The sequence below is a fragment of the Salvelinus fontinalis genome, chromosome 16 (assembly GCF_029448725.1).
Source record: "Salvelinus fontinalis isolate EN_2023a chromosome 16, ASM2944872v1, whole genome shotgun sequence".
NCBI lineage: Eukaryota > Metazoa > Chordata > Actinopteri > Salmoniformes > Salmonidae > Salvelinus > Salvelinus fontinalis.
Genome location: NC_074680.1, coordinates 14,715,093 through 14,737,202, shown reverse-complemented (window position 1 = coordinate 14,737,202; position 22,110 = coordinate 14,715,093). Strand labels below are relative to the sequence as shown.

At 43.0% G+C, this 22,110-nt stretch overlaps 1 protein-coding gene across 6 annotated transcripts in view; it reads right to left on the bottom strand.

Moving 5' to 3' along the window:
* Window positions 1-19,898, bottom strand: part of LOC129812690 (disks large-associated protein 2-like) — a 226,735-nt gene extending 206,837 nt beyond the window's left edge. For 2 of the 6 annotated variants that reach the window (XM_055864469.1, XM_055864470.1), the window contains exon 1: window positions 19,188-19,898. In XM_055864469.1, the coding sequence (XP_055720444.1) occupies window positions 19,188-19,226 (39 nt within the window). In that variant the 5' untranslated portion in view covers window positions 19,227-19,898. The remainder of the gene's footprint in view (window positions 1-19,187) is intronic. The other 4 variants (XM_055864467.1, XM_055864468.1, XM_055864465.1 and 1 more) reach the window with 3 other exon arrangements.
* Between the last annotated feature and the right edge of the window lie 2,212 nt (window positions 19,899-22,110).

Below are 22,110 nucleotides of genomic sequence, written 5' to 3'. Positions count from 1 at the left end.
TTTGGACATTTCGTCAAGTTATAGTGGACGGTAGTGGACGCGCTTTGGGTGGGCTAATTTGACATAAATAACGGACATTATTGAACAAATCAAGCATTTATTGTGGACCTGGGATTCCTAGGACGGCACTCTGATGACTTCATCAAAGGTAAGGAAACATTTATCATGTATTTTCTGGTTTCTGTTGAGTCCAACATGGTGGCTAATTTGGCTATTGTTCTGAGCTCCGTCTCAGATTATTGTATGGTTTATTTTTCCGTAAAGTTTTTTAAAAATCTGACACAGCGGTTGCATTAAGGAGAGGTATATCTATAATTCCATGTGTATAACTTGTATTATCATCTACATTTATGATGAGTATTTCTGTTGAAACGATGTGGCTATGCAAAATCACTTGATGTTTTTGCAACTAGTGAATCTAACGCGCTAATGTAAACTCAGATTTTTTTATATAAATATGAACTTAATCAAACAAAACATGCATGTATTGTGTAACATGAAGTCCTATGAGTGTCATCTGATGAAGATAATCAAAGGTTAGTGATTCATTTTCTCTATTTCTGGTTTTTGTGAAAGCTATATTTCGCTGGAAAAAATGGCTGTGATTATTGTGGTTTGGTGGTGACCTAACATAATCGTTTGTAGTGCTTTCGCTGGAAAGCATATTTGAAATCGGACACTTTGGTGGGATTAACAACAAGATTACCTTTAAAATGATATAAGACACATCTGTGTTTGAGGAATTTTAATTCTGATATTTCTGCTTTTTGAATTTGGCGCCCTGCACTTTCACTCGCTGTTGTCATATTGATCCCGGTAGCGGGATTGCAGCCATAAAAGGTTTTAACACCTGTTTTGAGTGATATGCCCTGCAGACACTATCAGAAGGCGAAAACCGCCTAAGCTCATATTTCTCCTGTCTGGGTCCCACTGTGACTGTCTGAGGTTCTGAGAATATGACTGGTTTTCTGAGAACACAAGGCCACCGCAGGTGGAAACCGCCACCTGGCAGAAGATGCTTAGACTTATCTACTGTGAAATGTCACCTTGTTATGAACCTATACCTATATAAGCTGCAGGATGTCTTAGACACCTCGCAGAACCTGGGGAGAGCTATCATATACTGTACTCTGTACCAACTTCTGCCTACAATTGTATTACTAAATGATAATTTTAATACTTAAACAAAGAGTCTGTTTCCTTTGTACTACCAATATATACGTTTGATAATTATATAGAACTGATTATCTGTTGAAGAAATTGACCAACACTTTGGTGAGCTTGCCAGGAGCGAGTGACCACTTCGCTGGACTGACCATTGATCCACGTGCAAGAGCTACAAAATTATAAGGTAAGCAGACGCTATAGCTATATTTTGCTATAGCACGTTGTGGTTAATGACTCATTCTGGCAAGTAAGTGGCGCCTCACTGTTAAATTTATACACACCTAAATTTATCTGTAATTGTGGAATAATTACCGTGGGTACCGTGGGTGGAAGCACAGACCACCTAGGTGGAAATAGGTTACAAATTCCTGGGTTAAATGTTTATGATTATGAGACTTGGTGATAGGACTTAGGGCATAAATTCCAAGTATAAACTGCTGATAATTTTTTGTGTTTGATCAGACTTGGTGATAGGACTTAGGGCATTAATTCCAAGTATAAAACACTGATTGTTGTGACAGAGTTAAGGGTTTGAATATTTTTCTGATAAGCTATTCTGTAATTGTTCTATGTATCATGTCTTCTGTGTGATATGACTGGGTGGTGGCATGTTAAATCAGGAGTTAGTTATGGACAATATAAAGCCTGTGTATTTGAATTAGCGGAGTGGACTTTTGGATCAGACGTTCGAAGGGTTGCCTGTGGGGGGATAAACCTTAAAGCATACACCATTGCTGTATTAGGGAATACACCTGCCCGTGTGTTACTGACCCACGACATTTTAAAAATAAATAGTTTGGAAGTAATAGTTTCTCCCTTGGAAGGAGAAGATTATCACAGAGATACCAGGGTTTTGTGGAGGTTACACCAAAGTTTCTACCATTTATAAATCATCTTGAGTCCTTTACTGTTCCGTGGTTGCTCCATAGAGGACAATTATTTTACGCCACCCATACATTACATGGTATTCAGTTATCATTTACTTATCACCCTGCTTTAAATAAACGTATGTGAGTTAAGGGATAGACTATACACATATAGGGTTATTCTGCATTCATTTATCTGTATTCACATTACACAGAGCCTAATTAAAAATAAAACATTTTGAGATATGGCAGACGGGAGCTCAGAGTTAGCTGAGGGACCAGTCGCTATGAAACCAGCCATCCCTCTACAGTTCTTCGTAGGAAAATACCCCACTATGGGAAAAGACTTAACCTGGGTTTTCAAGAAATGCATGATTTGGACTAAGGACACCTAAGTACGGGTCGTTTAATAAAACCAAGTATCAACATGTACAGAATATTGTGAAAAGAAGACAGGAAAATAAGACCAAGGAAAATAAAAAAATCCACCCTGTTTTCTGTGACTGCTTTGTCGATGTTAACTTCTTGCGACTACAGGGGGTGCTGTTTTCTCATTAGCATAATTGCATTACAGATTAAACGGCTTCCTACTAAATTCTTGCTCGTACAATATGCATATTATTACTATTATTGGATAGAAAACACTCTCTAGTTTCTATAGGCGTTGGAATTTTGTCTCTGAGTGGAACAGAACTCATTCTACAGCAATTTCCCTGACATGGAGTCAGATTTCACACATTTTGGCCCCTGATCTGGAGTCAGTTTAAAGGCCACTGTGAACGCTATCAGGATACGGACACTGCTTACGTCTTCCCCTGGATGCCTTTACGTGATGACGATTTGAATGGTATCGATTGCGCAATCACAGCCACTATAAATGAAAAAAACCTGTAGGTAGGAACTCTTTTCCAGCTGCGTCGGGCGCGCGGTGGACACCGACCTGCTCTTTTTCCAAGCATTAGTGTAGCCAGTAATATTTCTCAGGTCATGTTTTTACTCGTTATAGGAGTTAAAAACATCATAAGGTAGTTAATTTAAACCGTTTTATAGCAATTTATATCCGTTTAGTGCGCATTTTGGGACATTTATTTCTGAGACACTTTGAAGCGCCGGGCAGGTTTCCAGTTCATGCCGAACGCAGTTGGCATTTCCACATGGCAAGAGGACAGCTTTCGACCAAAAGACGATTAGACCCAAGAAAGGATTCTTTGCCCAAGATTCTGATGGAAGAACAGCTCAAAGTAGGAACAATTTATTATGATAAATCGTGTTTCTGTCGAAAAATGTTAATCGCTTATGACGCCATCTTGTTAGACGTAGCTTCGCTTGGCGCAAACTGTATTGAAAAGTAAGGATAATTTTAAAAATGTAAATCAGCGATTGTATTAAGAATTAAATTGTCTATCAATCGCTGTCCACCCTATATTTTTTAGTCACGTTTATGAGTATTTATGTATACGACTAGATCACTGTCTAATATGGCGCACGACATTGTCTGACCAGCTGGGCAACTTTTGTCATTGTCTAACCATGATTTTGGTGGCTAAATAGCACATTTTCGAACAAACTGTATATGTATGTTGTAATGTGATGTTACAGGAGTGTCATCGGAAGAATTCTGAGAAGGTTAGTGAAAAAATTAATATATTTTGGCGATGTTTACGTTATCGCTCTCTTTGGCTAGAATCAATGCTCTGGTAACGTTTGCATATGTGGTATGCTAATATAACGATTTATTGTGTTTTCGCTGTAAGACACTTAGAAAATCTGAAATATTGTCTGTATTCACAGGATCTGTGTCTTTCGATTAGTGTATGCTGTGTATTTTTACGAAATGTTTGATGATTAGTAATTAGGTAAACACGTTGCTCTATGTATTTATTGTAGTCCATTTGTGACGGTGGGTGCAATTGTAAACTATGATATCTACCTGAAATATGCACATTTTTCTAACAAAACCTATCCTATACCATAAATATGTTATCAGACTGTCATCTGATGAGGTTTTTTCTTGGTTAGTGGCTATCAATATCTTAGTTTAGCCGAATTGGTGATAGCACCTGATGGAGTAAGAAACTGATGGAGTTAGAAAAGTGGTGTCTTTTGCTAACGTGGTTAGCTAATAGATTTACATATTTTGTCTTCCCTGTAAAACATTTTAAAAATCTGAAATGGTGGCTTTATTCACAAGATCTGTATCTTTCATTAGGTGTCTTGGACTTGTGATTTAATGATATTTAGATGCTACTATTTAATTGTGACGCTATGCTAGGCTATGCTACTCAGTGTGGGGGGGGGGGGGGGGGGGGTGCTCCCGGACCCGGGGTAGATACTCGTGAAAGGTTAAAAACTGAGTGTGACCTGTTCTGGACTCAACAGAAAGCTACCTGTTTGAAAAAGGAATTGACAAAGATTAAAGACCCTGGCTCTCTCAAGGCCGAGAAGTTCCCTCTAGAATTCAGCGCTCCACAATATGCTTCACCACCCCCTCCCTACTGCGGAGATATGTTTAAAGGAATTTATCCACTACTCCCAAACAAACTAGTAGCTCCAGGTGCTTGGTCTCGTCCCCACCACTGGGTAAGATGTATCAAGAACTAGGATATATATGAAATGATGCCAGGACACAATCAACACCTCTCCACCTTGGAGTTACCATGGCAAAGGACCTCATGGCAGCTCAAGAAAAGAAGGTGCAGAGAGAAATGGATGAAGCTGTTGACAAAATCAGACGACATTGCGATGATGAAGACAGAGACAAAAGGATAAGTGGAAACAAAGGAAGAGAAGAGGAGATAAGACGAAAGTGGAGCTGAAAGTGAAGAAGAAGGCGAGTTTCCCGATAGTCTGAAGGACTCTCATGCAGGTGCTGCCGGTTCACAGAGTATGCAGCCACAGCTGGATCGCTCGAGGGCAGAACCAAGGCGCTTATCAAACATGGTGCAAAGCGAGGTAGCACTATTACAGGGTGAATTAAAAAACATACAGCCCCCAACATCACAGAGACTGGCGATGAAACGGACTGAATGGATTTAGACACAGCCAGGTGAAGATGACCGTCCCGTGGGAAATTACCCTCCGGTGATAAAGACCTCAGGTATGGGACAACCGTACTATGATTACAAACCATGGGGTTTTGGGGACTTGGACACAGCAGCGAAACAATTGCCCTGCATCACTGCAGAGCCTGGAAAAAAATGAAGACTGAAGAAAAAGCAAGGAAGACTGGCCTTGACACACAACTCAAGAAAGCCCAACTAGCCCAACTGGACAAAGGAAAAACCAACAATCTAAATGTGGCTGTAACCCCAGCTGCCCTGCAGCAGCAGCCTCCTCTACCACCTGCTCCACAGTTTACCCAAGCACCTGCTATTCAGTTCCCTCCTCAACCATATGGGAACCCACAACCATACCTACCCATACAGAGACAACCGCTGGTGTGCTGGTACTGTGTGGCAGGCCATATGAGAAACATGTGCCCTCATCAACGGCTGCAGGGCTTGCTGGGTATGAATGCCTTCTGACACAGCCTCACCTTACGATTCAACGATGCTGTGTTGTTAACCCAGCATAACTGCACGTGTCTCTGGTAGATGGAGAACCTCACCACTGTTCTGATCAAGTCCAACGTGATTCTAAAGCCAGGCCTGACCTCTATGATGAACCGCTCGTACTCCCTGATGTTACACTCTTGTTGACGGCTCTGCCTTTATTGATAGGGAGACTGGTAGGAAACATGCAGGGTTTGGTATAGTCTCACTGGATAGGTCATTGTTGATTGAACAGCCCTTGCCTGAACATTGCTCAGCACAACAAGCTGAGCTCCTGGCCCTTGAAGCATGTACTGTATATTAGGTAGAGGTTTGAAGGTTAACATTTATTCTGACTCTGCATACGCCAATGGTGTTTGCCTATCTTGGGTATGGGTTTGGAAAGGCAGGGATTTTGTTAACGCATCCGGTACTCCAATTAAAAACCTCTTACAGATTGAAGTCCTGCTGGAGGCCATGTTGCTTCCGGCTGAGTTGGCTATTCTCAAGGTCCGTGCCCACACAGGCAACACTGATAGCATTCGTTTCGGTAATGCTGCTGCTGATGCTGCTGCTAAGAATGCTGCTTCTCGCTGCCATACTCATGCCGTTATGCTTACTACCCTGTGTACGTCTGAAATCACTGATCTTGACCAACACCAGGCTGCGGATGCACTAAATCACCCTTTGTGGGAGTCTAGAAGTTGCTCTAGGGTCCCTGATGGCCTGTGGAGGCAGTCCCTCTCTGGCAAACCTGCTATGCCCTTACCTCTCGTCTCCTCTGTGTGTCGCCTGGCCCACAGAGTGGGCAAAGCACCAAGGGGGGAGATGGTTAGACTATTATCTGACACCAGGTTTTGTCCAAATCTGATTGAAATTTGCAAAACACATGTGTATAAATGTACTACATGCATGCAATACATCATTGGTAAGGGTACTACCCTGAAACCAGGGAAATTTCCAGCGCAGGCCGGCCCATTCAGCTATGGATTTCATAGACATGGCTGAATGAAAGGAAAGAAAGAGGTACTGCCTGGTAATAATTGACCGTTTTACCAGGTGGGTCGAAGCATTTCCAACCGTGCACTGTGATGCCAAAACGGTAGCAAAACTTCTGGTAAGGAAAATCATCCCTAGATTTGGTATACTGGAAGTTCTCTCCACAGACAATGGCACCCATTTGACAGGAGATGTGGTTGCACAGGTGGCTGCCGAATTGGGGATAGATCATAAGTCTGTATCTACCACCCACAAAGTACTGGGATTACTGAGAGGGCTAATCAAACCATAAAAGTGTAGCTTGCAAAAGCATGCCACTCCACAGGGAAGTCATGGGTAGAGTGCCTTCCCTTAGTCCTGATGAAAATGTGCAATAGTATAAACCACGGAACAGGGCTTAGCCCACATGAGCTCTTAACTGGCCGTCCAATGAACGTTCCTTTACACAGACCAATGGCTCCAAAACTGGCTGACCTGACTGCACTGGATGATGATTTGAGCAAATATATGAAGGAACTAAACCATGCTGTTATGTCTTTGTATTCCAAATACAGGAAAGCCCAGGAAGTTCCAGAGCAGGATGTCCCAGACAGCCTACCTGTTGACGTTGGAGAATGGATCAAGCTGAAGGTCCACAAGAGAAAATGGAACCACCCCAGAAGGATGGGTCCATACCAGGTCATCGCAGCAACACCTACAGTGGTGAAGGTCCAGGAGCATCAGGGGTGGCACCACCTATCACACTGCCAGAAGACGTCCCAACCATCATAACAGATAAGAGTGCACACCCAAACCCTTATATCTATCCTCAATCTCCTGAGGATTGCTTGCAGCCTAATGCACCTTTTATGGATGAATTCTTATAACCATTATGCTTGAGTCGCTTTTGTTGAGGCCCTTGTAGCCTCAAAGGGGGGAATGAAGGGGTTAAACCAAGGCCTCATACCATTTTAAAGGGTTAATAAATTGTGTTATGATAAACTGTAAGGTCTCCTCTCAGGAGACATCTGTGTGTGTGTTAACATCTGTTTTGAGTGATATGCCCTGCAGACACTATCAGAAGGTGGAAATCGCCTACGCTCATATTCCTCCTGTCTGGGTCCCACTGTGACTGTCTGAGGTTCTGAGAATATGACTGGTTTTCTGACAACACAAGGCCACCGCAGGACTGGTGGAAACCGCCACCTGGCAGAAGATGCTTAGACTTATCTACTGTGAAATGTTATGTGTTAATGTTAATGTTAACTTCTTATGGCTGCAGCCCGACGCCGGTACACTTATGACAACAGCCAGCTCAAAGTGCAGGGCGCGAAATTCAAAATATATATTTTTTTAATATTTAACTTTCACACATTAACAAGTCCAATACAGCATATGAAATTTACACATCTTGTTAATCAAGCCAACATGTCCGATTTTTAAAATGTTTTACAGGGAAGACACAATATGTAAATCTATTAGCTAACCACGTTAGCAAAAGTCACTCCATCAGTTTTTTACTCCAGTAGCTATCACAAATTCGACCAAATAAAGATATAAATAGCCACTAACAAGAAACAACTTCATCAGATGACAGTCTGATAACATATTTATTGTATAGCATATGTTTTGTTAGAAAAATGTGCATATTTCAGGTATAAATCATAGTTTACATTGCAGCTACAGTCAGAAATTGCACCGAAAGCAGACAGAAAAATTACAGACACCAACGCCAAATAACTAAATACTCATCATAAAACATTTCTGAAAAATACATAGTGTACAGCAATTGAAAGACAGGCATCTTGTGATTCTAGACAATATTTCCGATTTATCAAGTGTTTTACAGCGAAAACACAATATAGCGTGGAATGTTGGCCTATGTTGACCCCAATGCTTCCCACAGTTGTGCCAGGTTGGCTGGATGTCCTTTGGGTGGTGCACTATTCTTGATACACACGGGAAACTGTTGAGAGTGAAAAACCCAGCAGCAATTCTTGACACACTCAAAACGGTGGCCTGACATCTACTACCATACCCCGTTCAAAGGCACTTAAATATTTTGTCTTGCCCATTCACCCTCTGAATGGCACACACAATCCGTGTCTCAAGGCTTAAAAATCATTCTCTAACCTGTCTCCTCCCCTTCATCTACACAGATTTAAGTGAATGTAATAGGTGACATCAATAAGGGATCATAGTGTTCATCTGGAATCACCTGGTCGGTCTCTGGCATGGAAAGAGCAGGTGTTCATAAAGTGTTGTACACTTTTGCTTTAAACTGATTGTTTGAAGCAAAACTACCTAAACTATTGCTGACGGTCAACCTGAACTCAATCACATCTATTGTAAGCCCCCTTCTGTGGGTATAGCCAGATGAGCGGTGTGTCTCCGCTAACTTACTTTTATTCTGATAAAACAATTTTCAACAGCGCATTGATAACAAAAACCAAGCAAATTACTTAGGTTGTCACTCAACCAATAAAGCCTAATATCACGTAAGTCATTTTAGCATTTAATGCTGAAGGTGCTGCGCAGATGTGCATATAAGGAACAGGCCGCAAGTGGGTGGACTATGCTACTGATATTGCCCTGGGGGTTGTTCGGCAATGGAATGCAAAATGACTTGTAGATTAATGACGGTCAACACAGTTACATACAGTTTGACACTGAAGTAGAGGACACATGTGTATCAGTGAATTGTTACATCCTTAATGTTTATGCCAGTGGAAGGCATTTTAGTCTATTATTTGGGGAGAGAAATATGATGGCGCATCTAGTGGAAGTTTCGAAATGTGTTATTGTTGAAAAATTGAGGCTTGTGTAGTAAATGAAGTGAATGTTTTATCAATTGTTGATAGACCAGAAGTTCTAGTAGAAGTACATTGTAGTAGTAATAGTGAATGTTTTAGATAGGTAGGCCATGGGTTAGCTATAGTAAGTGGGGTCACCATTGTAGTTGGGTTAATGCGTGGGTTAGTTTAGTGGGTTGGGGTGAGCTGTGTGGCATAATCAGTCGTAAGTGCTTCTCGAGTACTAGATTTGTTTGGTAGAAGATATTTATGTTCTGATTTTAGATTTGAAAAACAAAAGTAGACCAAGATTTCAAACAGTACGTTTTTTTGTCCAAGCTGTTGGGAAAGTGGTCAACATGTCAGTCAACATGCTGAGAAAGTTTAGTTGATGCGGTTACGAAAACAGCTGTACCTCTTGATTGGTAGAAGTTATTTATGTTCTGATTTCAAATTTACATAGCAGAGAAGTAGACTAAGATTTCATCCCCTCTAAGTTTTCCTGTAACTTCTTGGGAAAGTGGTCAATGTAGCTGAATTGTGTCATAAGTCACATGTCTTATTCATGTTCTTAACATCTACATAGTGTTGCTGAAATGTAGTACCGTTTTTTGGGTCACTTTGGTAGGTGGCCCTTGGAGTACTAAGCTACTTGTGGATCAATGGAGGCTTATCAGAGGAGGAAGGGGAGGACCATCCTCCTCAGTTAATTTCATAAAAATAAAATTTTTAAAACATTTAACAAGTTATCCTTTTTAGATAAAATTATACTAAATATAATCACGTCACCAAATATTTGACTAAAACACTATTTTGCAAAGAAGGTCTACAGTAGCCTCAACAGCACAATGTAGGGTAGCACCATGGTGTAGCCGGATGCTAGCTTCCGTTCTTCTCTGGGTACATTGGCTTCAATACAAAACCTAGGAGGTTCATGGTTTTCACTCCCTTCTATAGACTTACACAGTAATTGTGACAACTTCCGGAAGATGTCCTCCAACCTATCAGAGCTCTTGCAGCAGTAACTGACATTTTGTCCACCTAATCAAAGGATCAGAGAATTAATCTAGTACTGAAAGCATAAATTACAGCTAGCTAGAACTGCAGTGCATAACACGTGGTAAGTAGTTGACTCAAAGAATCAAGAATCACCCTGGACCCAAACTGTTACAGACCTATATCCATCCTGCCCTGCCTAGCTAAGGTCTTCGAAAGCCAAGTCAACAAACAGATCACTGACCATCTCGAATCCCACCGTACCTTCTCCGCTGTGCAATCCGGTTTCCGAGCCGGTCACGGGTGCACCTCAGCCACGCTCAAGGTACTAAACGATATCATAACCGCCATCGATAAAAGACATTACTGTGCAGCCGTCTTCATCGACCTGGCCAAGGCTTTCGACTCTGTCAATCACCATATTCTTATCGGCAGACTCAGTAGCCTCGGTTTTTCTAATGACTGCCTTGCCTGGTTCACCAACTACTTTGCAGACAGAGTTCAGTGTGTCAAATCGGAGGGCATGTTGTCCGGTCCTCTGGCAGTCTCTATGGGGGTACCACAGGGTTCAATTCTCGGGCCGACTCTTTTCTCTGTATACATCAATGATGTTGCTCTTGCTGCGGGCGATTCCCTGATCCACCTCTATGCAGACGACACCATTCTGTATACTTCCGGCCCTTCCTTGGACACTGTGCTATCTAACCTCCAAACGAGCTTCAATGCCATACAACACTCCTTCCGTGGCCTCCAACTGCTCTTAAACGCTAGTAAAACCAAATGCATGCTTTTCAACCGTTCGCTGCCTGCACCCGCACGCCCGACTAGCATCACCACCCTGGACGGTTCCGACCTAGAATATGTGGACATCTATAAGTACCTAGGTGTCTGGCTAGACTGCAAACTCTCCTTCCAGACTCATATCAAACATCTCCAATCCAAAATCAAATCTAGAGTCGGCTTTCTATTCCGCAACAAAGCCTCCTTCACTCACGCCGCCAAACTTACCCTAGTAAAAATGACCTATCCTACCGATCCTCGACTTCGGCGATGTCATCTACAAAATAGCTTCCAATACTCTACTCAGCAAACTGGATGCAGTTTATCACAGTGCCATCCGTTTTGTTACTAAAGCACCTTATACGACCCACCACTGCGACCTATATGCCCTAGTCGGCTGGCCCTCGCTACATGTTCGTCGTCAGACCCACTGGCTCCAGGTCATCTACAAGGCTATGCTAGGTAAAGTGCCGCCTTATCTCAGTTCACTGGTCACGATGGCTACACCCACCCGTAGCACGCGCTCCAGCAGGTGTATCTCACTGATCATCCCTAAAGCCAAAACCTCATTTGGACGCCTTTCCTTCCAGTTCTCTGCTGCCTGCGACTGGAACGAATTGCAAAAACCTCTGAAGTTGGAGACTTTTATCTCCCTCAACAACTTTAAAAATCTGCTATCCGAGCAGCTAACCGATCGCTGCAGCTGTACATAGTCCATCTGTAAACTACCCACCCAATTTACCTACCTCACCCCCATACTGCTTTTATTTATTTACTTTTCTGCTCTTTTGAACACCGGTATCTCTTCTTGCACATGATCATCTGATGATTTATCACTCCAGTGTTAATCTGCTAAATTGTAATTATTCGATTTATTGCCTACCTCATGCCTTTTGCACACATTGTATATAGATTCTCTTTTTTCTACCATGTTATTGACTTGTTTATTGTTTACTCCATGTGTAACTCTGTGTTGTTGTCTGTTCACACTGCTATGCTTTATCTTGGCCAGGTCGCAGTTGCAAATGAGAACTTGTTCTCAACTAGCCTACCTGGTTAAATAAAGGTGAAATAAGAAATAAATAAAAAAATAAAAAAAGAGAGAGAAAGACAAAAGTTGAACAGTTTAAGAAATTATTTTCTTCCAAAATTCAGGAGAAGCAAGAGAGAAATAGAGAGATTGAAAATAAATGTCACTTCCCCTTTCATTTACTTAGCTAGCAAATGCAGCTAGCTAGTTTACCCTACTGAAACGCCGTGCTCAAACAGAGGGATGCTATGTTAATTAGCTGGCTATGACTTTCCAACACAACACTGGAATTCTTCCAAGTCAAGGTAAGCTTTTGGTTTTATAATTTTTTTCCCACCCGGAGCCACCGGTGTACCTGCTTACTGACTGTACACTGTAATGTTACTGCATGATTTTAGAGGGTTTACTAACACATTAGTTTTATTAGCTATGTTGACTATGACGTTACTTTAGCTAATATGCTGACAACGATGTAGGCTGTGTGTAGCGGTTTGGTATGGAAAGGTTTTTTGCCTGGTCACATACAGCTGATGTGTTGTGCATTGAAGTCCACAATCGAAGGAATACAACGTGGCTGCTATGAAAGTGAACTGTATTTACGCGATCAGGGATGTATTCATTCCGCCGATTCTGTTAAAAAAACGTTTCTTAAATGGAAGCAAACGGAACAAAACAAGGATAAACATACCTGATTTTTTGCCAATAGAAACTCTCATTTGCAACTGTTGGACTAATGATTACACCCTATATCAGCAGATGCAGGAAAGAGTGTGCAAGGCGGTATTGAATGTCACTGTCTTTCCATGTGTCACTGTCTGTCACCTCAAATTTGTCTCTTGACCTGTGTGCACCTACATTGTAAACTTTCATTCATAGCCAAGGTTGTAGCAACCTCATGATGGGTATAGGGAAAATTAGAGTATCATGTAGTAGCCTGAATCTATCGCATATTCAATTCACTGGGTGAATGGAATATGAATGAAAGTCATCCAATATGCTGTAATAGAAATAAGGCCATGCTCATTAAAATAAAATGGGCCTCCCTCATCTTAAACGGCACTGACCGCCACTGTTGTGGATGGAGATGATGTCTGGCATGGTCACAGGTTGCAGTACAGAGATGTTAAGGCAAGACAAGATAGGGTTTTCTTTCCCTCTTTTCCTTTTGGGCTGAATTGAGGTTTGCCATCCCCATCAGGAACGAGTGCTGCACTAAAGAAGGAGTGTATTCAGAACCTCATCGATGCTGTCTGGCAGCGCATGTGTGCCTTTGTGTGTTCGTCACAGATGGAGTCAACTGGACACTGATTGGAGTCAAAACCATTATCCCAGAAGACTACCCATAATCTGACAGCCATCAGCATCCAAATAATAACAGCTCACATTGCTAGTAATTCATATCTAACCATTCACACGCCCCGTTGATTGTAATGTTATTCAAAGCCTTGGCCAACATGTTTTCCTGAGTGTTGGTGTGCAGTATGTACATATAAATAGTACAGTTTACAGTAATGCTTATGCTAATCAGGCATATTGTCCATAAATTATGACTTTACGTCCCCTAGGGTATTTGCAGCTTGTTGAGTAGTCAACTGGATGAGTCCAGTGTGTGTGTGCACGCATGCATGCATGTGTTTGTGTGTCTCATCAGTCCAATGGATGAGGCCAGTTGAACTGTGACAATCTGTCTCATTAAACTGTGCAAATCAACACGAGAACCTTCAGGTCGACTCAGCAAACACGGTCATCCTTCTCCTCTCCCATCCCACAGCACAGACAGCAGCATGACTGAATGAGGGAAGCAATGCAAACAGAGATAATTCAATACATTTAATAACTACTGAACCTTCTGTAATCCAGGCACCTGCCAAACCAAGTGTGAAATTATGCGAGTGGGGACTTTTTAGTCACGTCACCGATGAAGCTTCATTCTTTGATCCTAACAATGATCAAATGTCTAATGGCCCCTCCACTGAAATGGACCAATTCAATGAGCAATTATGTTATGGTATGGGATACATATGAATTACCCTAAACAGTGTCAATAATGGTGATAATATATACATATAGTCAATGAATTGTTGTCAGTGTGATCTCAGCATTTTTATTTTAGGTATTTTCTTTGCTTATGTACTATTTTCAGTCGGCTGCTTACATTACTTCCCCAGAACTGTCAACCACAATTGTAGCTCAGCATCAATAATATCTGAAGTCAGTGAACAAAACACTTAAAATGTGCACTACAGTTCAAAAGTTTGAGGTCACTTAGAAATGCCCTTGTTTTTGAAAGAAAAGCACATTTTTTGTCCATTAAAATAACACCAAATTGATCAGAAATACAGTCTAGACATTGTTAATCTTGTAACTGACTATTGTAGCAGTAAATGCCCAATTTTTTATGGAATATCTACATAGGCGTACAGAGGCACATTATCAGCAGCCATCACTCCTGTGTTCCAATGGCACGTTGTGTTAGCTAATCCAAGTTCATCATTTTAAAAGGCTAATTGATCATTAGAAAACCCTTTTGCAATTATGTTAGCACAGCTGAAAACTGTTGTTCTGATTAAAGAAGCAACAAAACTGGTCTTCTTTAGACTAGTTGAGTATCTGGAGCATCAGCCTTTGTGGGTTTGATTACAGGCTCAAAATGCCCTGAAACTCGTCAGTCTATTCTTGTTCTGAGAAATGAAGGCTATTCCATGCGAGAAATTGGTTAGAGCCAGTTTGCGTTGTTCTGTGAAGGGAGTAGTACACAGCGTTGTACGAGATCTTCAGTTTCTTGGCAATTTCTCGCTGTTTTTCTTTCAAGAACAAGGACATTTCTAAGTGACGCCAAACTTTTGAACGGTAGTGTATATTTTTTTGTGCGTATTGATGTGTAAGTGTGTGTGCACAAGCGTACAGTACATGTCAATTTAATGTAGTGGGAGTACTACTCAATGTACTACTCGGGGGCATTTCTCAATGTTCACAGTGCCATAGCCTAGTACAGTAGTTTATGTCTGGAAGGCATTCCCGATGCCGCATGAGAAATAAGGAACAGCACACACGTTCATGGTCATGTGTGGTTCAACACACACATTTCTCGTAGCCGAGGGCTCAAATAAATGATCCCTCTCAACCACATCAATCAATTCCAAGTAACGCAATATGGAAACACGCTGTTTACAGATTCAAATCCACAAACGGCACTCAAGTCGTCTGTCTTCTCTAAAAATTAAAGTGACAGAATCATTTTCTATTTCAACAGGCGTATGTGTCACCCTAAAATGCTCAGGTTTATCCTGACAGGCCATTGAAAGGGACAACTTCAATAGAGATTTTCTGACAGACAATCCATAAGGTGATATAGTGAACCTGATTAATATTCATATGTGCAGCCTCCAGCTCAGGTAGAGAGGACGAATAGCCAGGTGACAGCGCACACACACACACACACACACACACACACACACACACACACACACACACACACACACACACACACACACACACACACACACACACACACACACACACACACACACACACACACACACACACACACACACACATACAGCCCCCAAGATTCCGGTTAAAAATGATTGATCCGCCTGTGGACTGACTGAGCTCCATCCCCTCGGCCGACTGCCTGCATCTAAATCCATCAGGGACTGCAGTGCATTAGGGAAACTAACAAGGATGGAAATTCAGACCGGAGAAACAGCCTTGGCATGCAGCACGATGGCCATATGTCACTTGTTTATGAGTTAGCTAGTACCTAAAGTCTAGTCTAGTGTCATGCGCATGGCATGCACAACACACACACAGACATACGATTGATTCCCATTCAAAATCCTATTATCCCTAACCCTAACCCTAAACCTAATCCTAACCCTTAACCTAACCCAACCTTAAACCTAACCCTAATCCCAAACCCCTATCTTAAGATAGCTAAGTGGGACAACTACATATCACAGGCATAGAAAGTACATTCTTCCTCAATAATGTAGGTGTCAGCAGAATCAGATCTAGACGGGGGGGGGGGTTATTGCTCTGATGTTTGCAGAGAACGACAGGGTGTTGTCCTGAACAGCTAAGCTCCTGAACAGCTAATCAAATGGCTACCCAGACTATTTTTCTTATCTCATACTGTTTTTTTGTAGGTATTTTCTTACATGTGCATTGTTGGTGAAGGGCTTGTAAGTAAGCATTTTACTGTCAGGTCTAAACCTGTTGTATTCGGCGCATGTGACAAATAACATTTGATTTGATTTGTCCAGGGTCACGACAAGGTTCTTTGCACTCTGGGAGGGAAACACTTAGGAGTCAACCGTGATGGAGAGGTCTTTGAGCGAACAGGCCTTCCCCGGGAGGAAGAGCAGCTCTGTTTTGTCGAACTTGAGCTTGAGGTAGTGGGCCGACATCCAAGTTGAGATATCTGCCAGACACCCAGAGGTGTGTGTCGCCACCTGATTGTCAGAAGGGGGGGGAGGAGAAAAGTAGTTGAGTGTCATCCCCATAGCAATGGTAGGAGAGACCATGTGAGGATAGGACGGAGCCGAGTGACTTGATGTATTGAGAGGGCCTAGAACCGAGCTCTGAAGAACACCAGAAGTGAGAGGACGTGGTGCAGACACAGATCCTCCCCATGTCACCTGGTAGGAGCGGCCTGCCAGGTAGGATGCAATCCAAGAGTGTGCAGAGCCTGAGACGTCCAGCCCTGAGAGGGTGGAGAGGAGAATCTGATGGTTCACGTGTCAGAGGCAGCGGATAGATCTAGGAGAACAGAGGAGAGAGAGTCAGCTTTGGCCGTGCGAAGAGCCTCCGTAACAGAAAGAAGAGCATTCTCTTCTTTGGCCGTGCGAAGAGCCTCCGTAACAGAAAGAAGAGCATTCTCAGTTGATTGACCCGTCTTGAAGCCTGACTGGTTAGGGTCAAGAATATTGTTCTGAGAGAGATAACGAGAGAGTTGATCAGAGAAAACACGCTCAAGTGTTTTGGAAAGAAAAGAAAGAAGGGATACAGGTCTATAGTTTTTGACATCAGATTAGTCGAGTGTTGGTTTCTTCAGGAGAGAAGCGACTCGGGCCATTTTGAAGTCAGAGGGGACGCAGCCAGTGGTCAGGGATGAATTGAGGAGGGAACTGAGGAATGGGAAAAGGTCTCCAAAGATGGTCTGGAGAAGGGAGGAGGAGATGGGGTCGAGCGGGCAGGTTGTCAGGCAGCCAGACCTGTCAGGCAGCCAGTCACAGGATTTCATCTGGAGAGAGAGGGGAGAAAGAGGTCAAGGCGTAGGGTAGTTTTGTGTGAGTGAGACCAGTGGTCTCAATAAGCTGAGTGAATGAGTAGCGGATGTCGTCAACCTTCTTTTCAAAGTGGTTAACAAAGTCGTCCGCAGAGAAGGAGGAGGGAGGGGTGGAGGATTAAGGAGGGAGGAGACCTAACCCCTAAGCCTAAAATAGCCTTTTCCATGTGGGGACCGGCTAAATGTCCCCACTTTTCCGAATGTTGTTGTTTTACTATCCTTGTAAAACACACACGCACACACAGCTTTAGCCCACAACAAGTGGAGGCCCCTAGCGTTGAGGGAATGTGGCAGCTATTCAGTAGAATTTAGTGCAGTAGGGAGATCCTAGACCTGTGCCTGGAGAGGTGGTCCTCTCCCTGGGGTAGGGTTTGAAAACTTCCGGAAATGTTCAATAAATTCCTTTGTTTTCCTGAAAATCCCAGATGGAGGATTACCTGAATCAGGATGGAATAAACAGGAAATCCGTAATCCTCCATCCAGGTTTTCTGGAAAACCTGTAAATGCATTGAAAGTTTCCGGAATTTCGCAACTCTACTCCAGGGAGAGGACCACTGCTCCAGGCACAGATCTAGGATCTCCCTACTGCACTAAATCTTAACCTTAACCATCAGGTAGGAAAAATGTGACACTGACCTTAGGCCAGTGTTCAGGGGAAAACTCTCATGCGTTTGACTTTAGAGCTCCAAGCATACCGATCAGTGTTTTAAAAGCACGCGCACAGGAGCCCTGACCAGGGTGAGAGGCTCTGCACTGCAGCAGTGTTCTGTAGGCTCCATGTACTGTATGAATTGTATGGTACCCAGCTGCAATGGCTCAGTGCTCGAGAGGTGTAATTTACTGTGTGCCGGACCTTATAAATCCTCAGAATGCCAGCAGGGCCCAGAAAGAGCACATCTCCCCACACATGATGGAGTGGCAGTATACTGTTACTGTTAACACACACACGCAGGCACACACACAATCATAGAGAAATCCACTTACGCAACCTCAAACCACCCACCCGCACTTTACTGAAACACACACAGGCAACATCCGCCCACACACATAGAAATCAGTGAGAGATATTGCCTACTTTGTGAATTAAAATGCCCCCTAACCAGCACTGTCACAGAGTCTCTTCGTCATCAGCTTCTGAGCATTAGTCTACTGAGAATACTTGGGTTTCCCCCCCCAAAAAATACTATTTAGCTATTTTAATTGACTGCACCCCAGAATCAGTTCGTTATCAGGCAAATCCTGTTCTCTTGTCACTGCATTTTATCATTCCTGTCTCAACCACTGCCAAAATACTGCATGAGGATGTGGTGGGTATGATATGAGGATAAAAAAATGGAAGCAAATACAATCCAACTCATTCTGAGTGTGCTCAAGGACAACAACTAAAATGTGCTACACACAGATATGAGATATTGCAGAGATCTGTGGTAGGATTACTGGTCTGTTGAAGGGAGCCCCGTGGTTAAGCTAACTGTATTGCTAACTGTACATAGGCTACATATGGCTTAGCCATCTCTCAAAATGATCAAACCTGCCTCGTCTTCTGCCAAAAGCTGAAGCAAGCGGCTGCTACTTCCAACATGAACCTGTTTAATCATCACACCACCTTTGCATTAACACAACGCCAACATCACAACAATACCACCAGAACATCACAGACGAGATGTATCTTTCGACCTCATCAGGAAAAAGACCTAAACTCCACTCTTCTATCCGTTTTATCAGAGGAGAAGGGAGAAGAGAAGAGAGAAAACTTACCTGGCAAGGTGTCCAGAGGCAGGAGACATCAGAGAGCATGGGCTTGTCTTTCACACGATGACAGCAGAGGATCACACAGTCATGTGTGTGAGAGATGCTCTACTCTCACTCTGAACCAGTCTCACTGATGTCAGCTCTCTTTTCTATTTCCTTCCTCCTCTTCCTTTTTTCTCTTCTTTTCTTTTTCTTTTATCCGAACCCTCTGAAGAGGATGGCAAAAAAGGGGAAACGGACAGCAAGATGCTCTGCTCTCCAGTGAGACTACTTCTAATCTCGACACAATCCTCTACTGCAGCACAGCACAACACGGCAGGCACTCTCACTGCCCGTTCTCACAGCCCGGTGACGCACAAAACCCGGAACTGGAGCCTGAATGCGACATGGATACTTGACTGGCGTCTACGTGAACAATAGTACCTCACTGAGAGATGTGCTATTGGCTGATAGAGCATTGAGAGGGCTCCTTATCTCAATCTCTCTTTCTCTCCCTCTCACTCTTTCTGTCTCTCTCTCTCATCCTCATTTAATGTGTACCTACAGTGGAGAATGGTCCTCCTTGAAACACTGTTAGGATGACATCGCATCATCCACTTTGTCCAAACATGGACCGCTTCACTGCTGTTATCACCGTCATCGCCATTGACAACAGACGTCTTTCTGGTGCGGAGTGCCACGCGGGCAGTGAGACTGATAAACTGTCTGCTTTCTCTCTCTCTCCACTCTCGCTCCCTCTGTGCATCAACATGAACTATTAACACATCCAAGTTACTCATAAGGGCTGGGCAGACGGCAGAATAAAAATAGCAACAAGCACTGTCATTCACTCTCTCACACACACTCAAACTAAATAGGCTAACTACTAAATACAAAACAAGCTCAGCTAGTGTACAGTATGCGTGTATAATGCACATGTAGATTGGCCTCACTCAATGATTAGTACACACTGATGGTGACGCTGTGTGGTCGTTGCTGTCTTTATTGATGAAACACATCCGCTCATCAGAGTTAGCACTTTCCTCTTCTAGAGTAGCGTGTGTCTGGAGTGAGCAGCAGGAGTAGAAGACTAGCTGTTATCGGACCAGGGTTTAGGGGTGTCCTGCCATGGTGGCTCAAGGTCGGCCGACATGTCAATCCAGATCTATCGCCGGGCCAGGAGACAGCCAGCCCCAGTGCATTCTAATGACCTGCTGAGACAGCCAGCCCCAGTGCATTCTAATGACCTGCTGAGACAGCCAGCCCCAGTGCATTCTAATGACCTGCTGAGACAGCCAGCCCCAGTGCATTCTAATGACCTGCTGAGACAGCCAGCCCCAGTGCATTCTAATGACCTGCTGAGACAGCCAGCCCCAGTGCATTCTAATGACCTGCTGAGACAGCCAGCCCCAGTGCATTCTAATGACCTGCTGAGACAGGATTTATGTCCCTATTAAAATATAATATTCATACTGCTTTCATACACAGGGTGGGTCAGTGGGAACACAGAGAATATTGATATCCATCAGCTTGTCATGTATAGATAAATGAGGGATGGGATGAGGATGAAAAAAGAAGAGGATGGGATGTCTGGCTATATGGGTGTCATGACTTGAATTCCTTATGTAGCTGACAGGTTAAAGCCCCCATGCAGTCTTTTTAGTTTTTAAATCATCCCTGTGTGTCTAATAAATCACTGTGTATGTTTATTTCATGAAAATAACTCCTAATAAATTGTTCATAATTTCCATGAGCCTCCTTTTGCCATTGAAATGCTCAGTCGGAACGTGTTGATACGAATTTAAATATATTTACATACAAAGTCCTGATTGGCAGATAGGATCGTCTACACTCTAGAGCCTACCCCGCTTACCCATTCATAGTAGGAGGATACATATGTAAATAAAAGATGACTGGTCATTGGTCATGCCAATGTCATGCTGTTTGCCAAAACCTCCATCCCACCTGAACTGGCTTAAATTCCAGGTGTTTTTTATTCTTCAAAAAGATCTTACACTAAAAGTGAGTGTTTCAGAGTGTTATTTCAACCTCATATTGTGGAAATATCTTCTTTTTTTTAAACAGGAAATCATATATTTGACTGCGCTGCCCCTTTAAATACAACTAACACGATCCACTAATTGAGCATATAATAAGATACCACTTTAGCAATACTGTTATACTGCAAAATATCAGACACACTCGCTCCTTCATTTTGGAATGCAAACAGCAGTATCAATGTGGTCTTAGGCAGGGCATTCCTATGCACAGTAGCTCCCCACTGCTACAGGGATAGCCTAAATCAATAGGGAACTAGTGAAACCTTTCGCCGCATGTAGCTATTTTACTCAAGCAGGGAAAGCTCATTCACCCAGAACAAATGGGCTTTGCTAAACATGTAAAAAACCTTGTGTAATCCTGGGTATCCCTCTCCTCCTCTCCTCTCCTCCTCATCCACAACCACGCTCTCCTTCTTTACCATGTTCTCCTCCTCCACCCTCTCTCTCCCCAACTCCTCCTACTCCTTAACAACCACCATATTATTCTCAACCAACTCTCCTCCCCCTCACTATTCAGCACCCCACTGTTCAATTGCTCCTCTGCTGGTTGCTGTGCTGGGACGTCTCGAAGTCAGGAAGAATGGTGTCCCCAGTCCTGTACATAACAAATCTAGTCTCGCACAAATATTCATTTCATGGGTCACACTCCAATGCGAGGCAATCTGTGTCCCAAGAGACGAAGTCATTAGACATTACCGCCCTTCTATTCAAATTGCAAACAGAGGCAAAGGAACCCAACAGAGATATCAGGCTCCTGTATAGTTTGTCCTTGTAATTAGATTGCAGCACCAGTAACTATTAATTGCTATAATTATATCTCCCTTCCTCCTTATCATGACTGTCAAATGACTTTGACTAAATAACTTGTGGAGAGACACTCACCTGTCCTA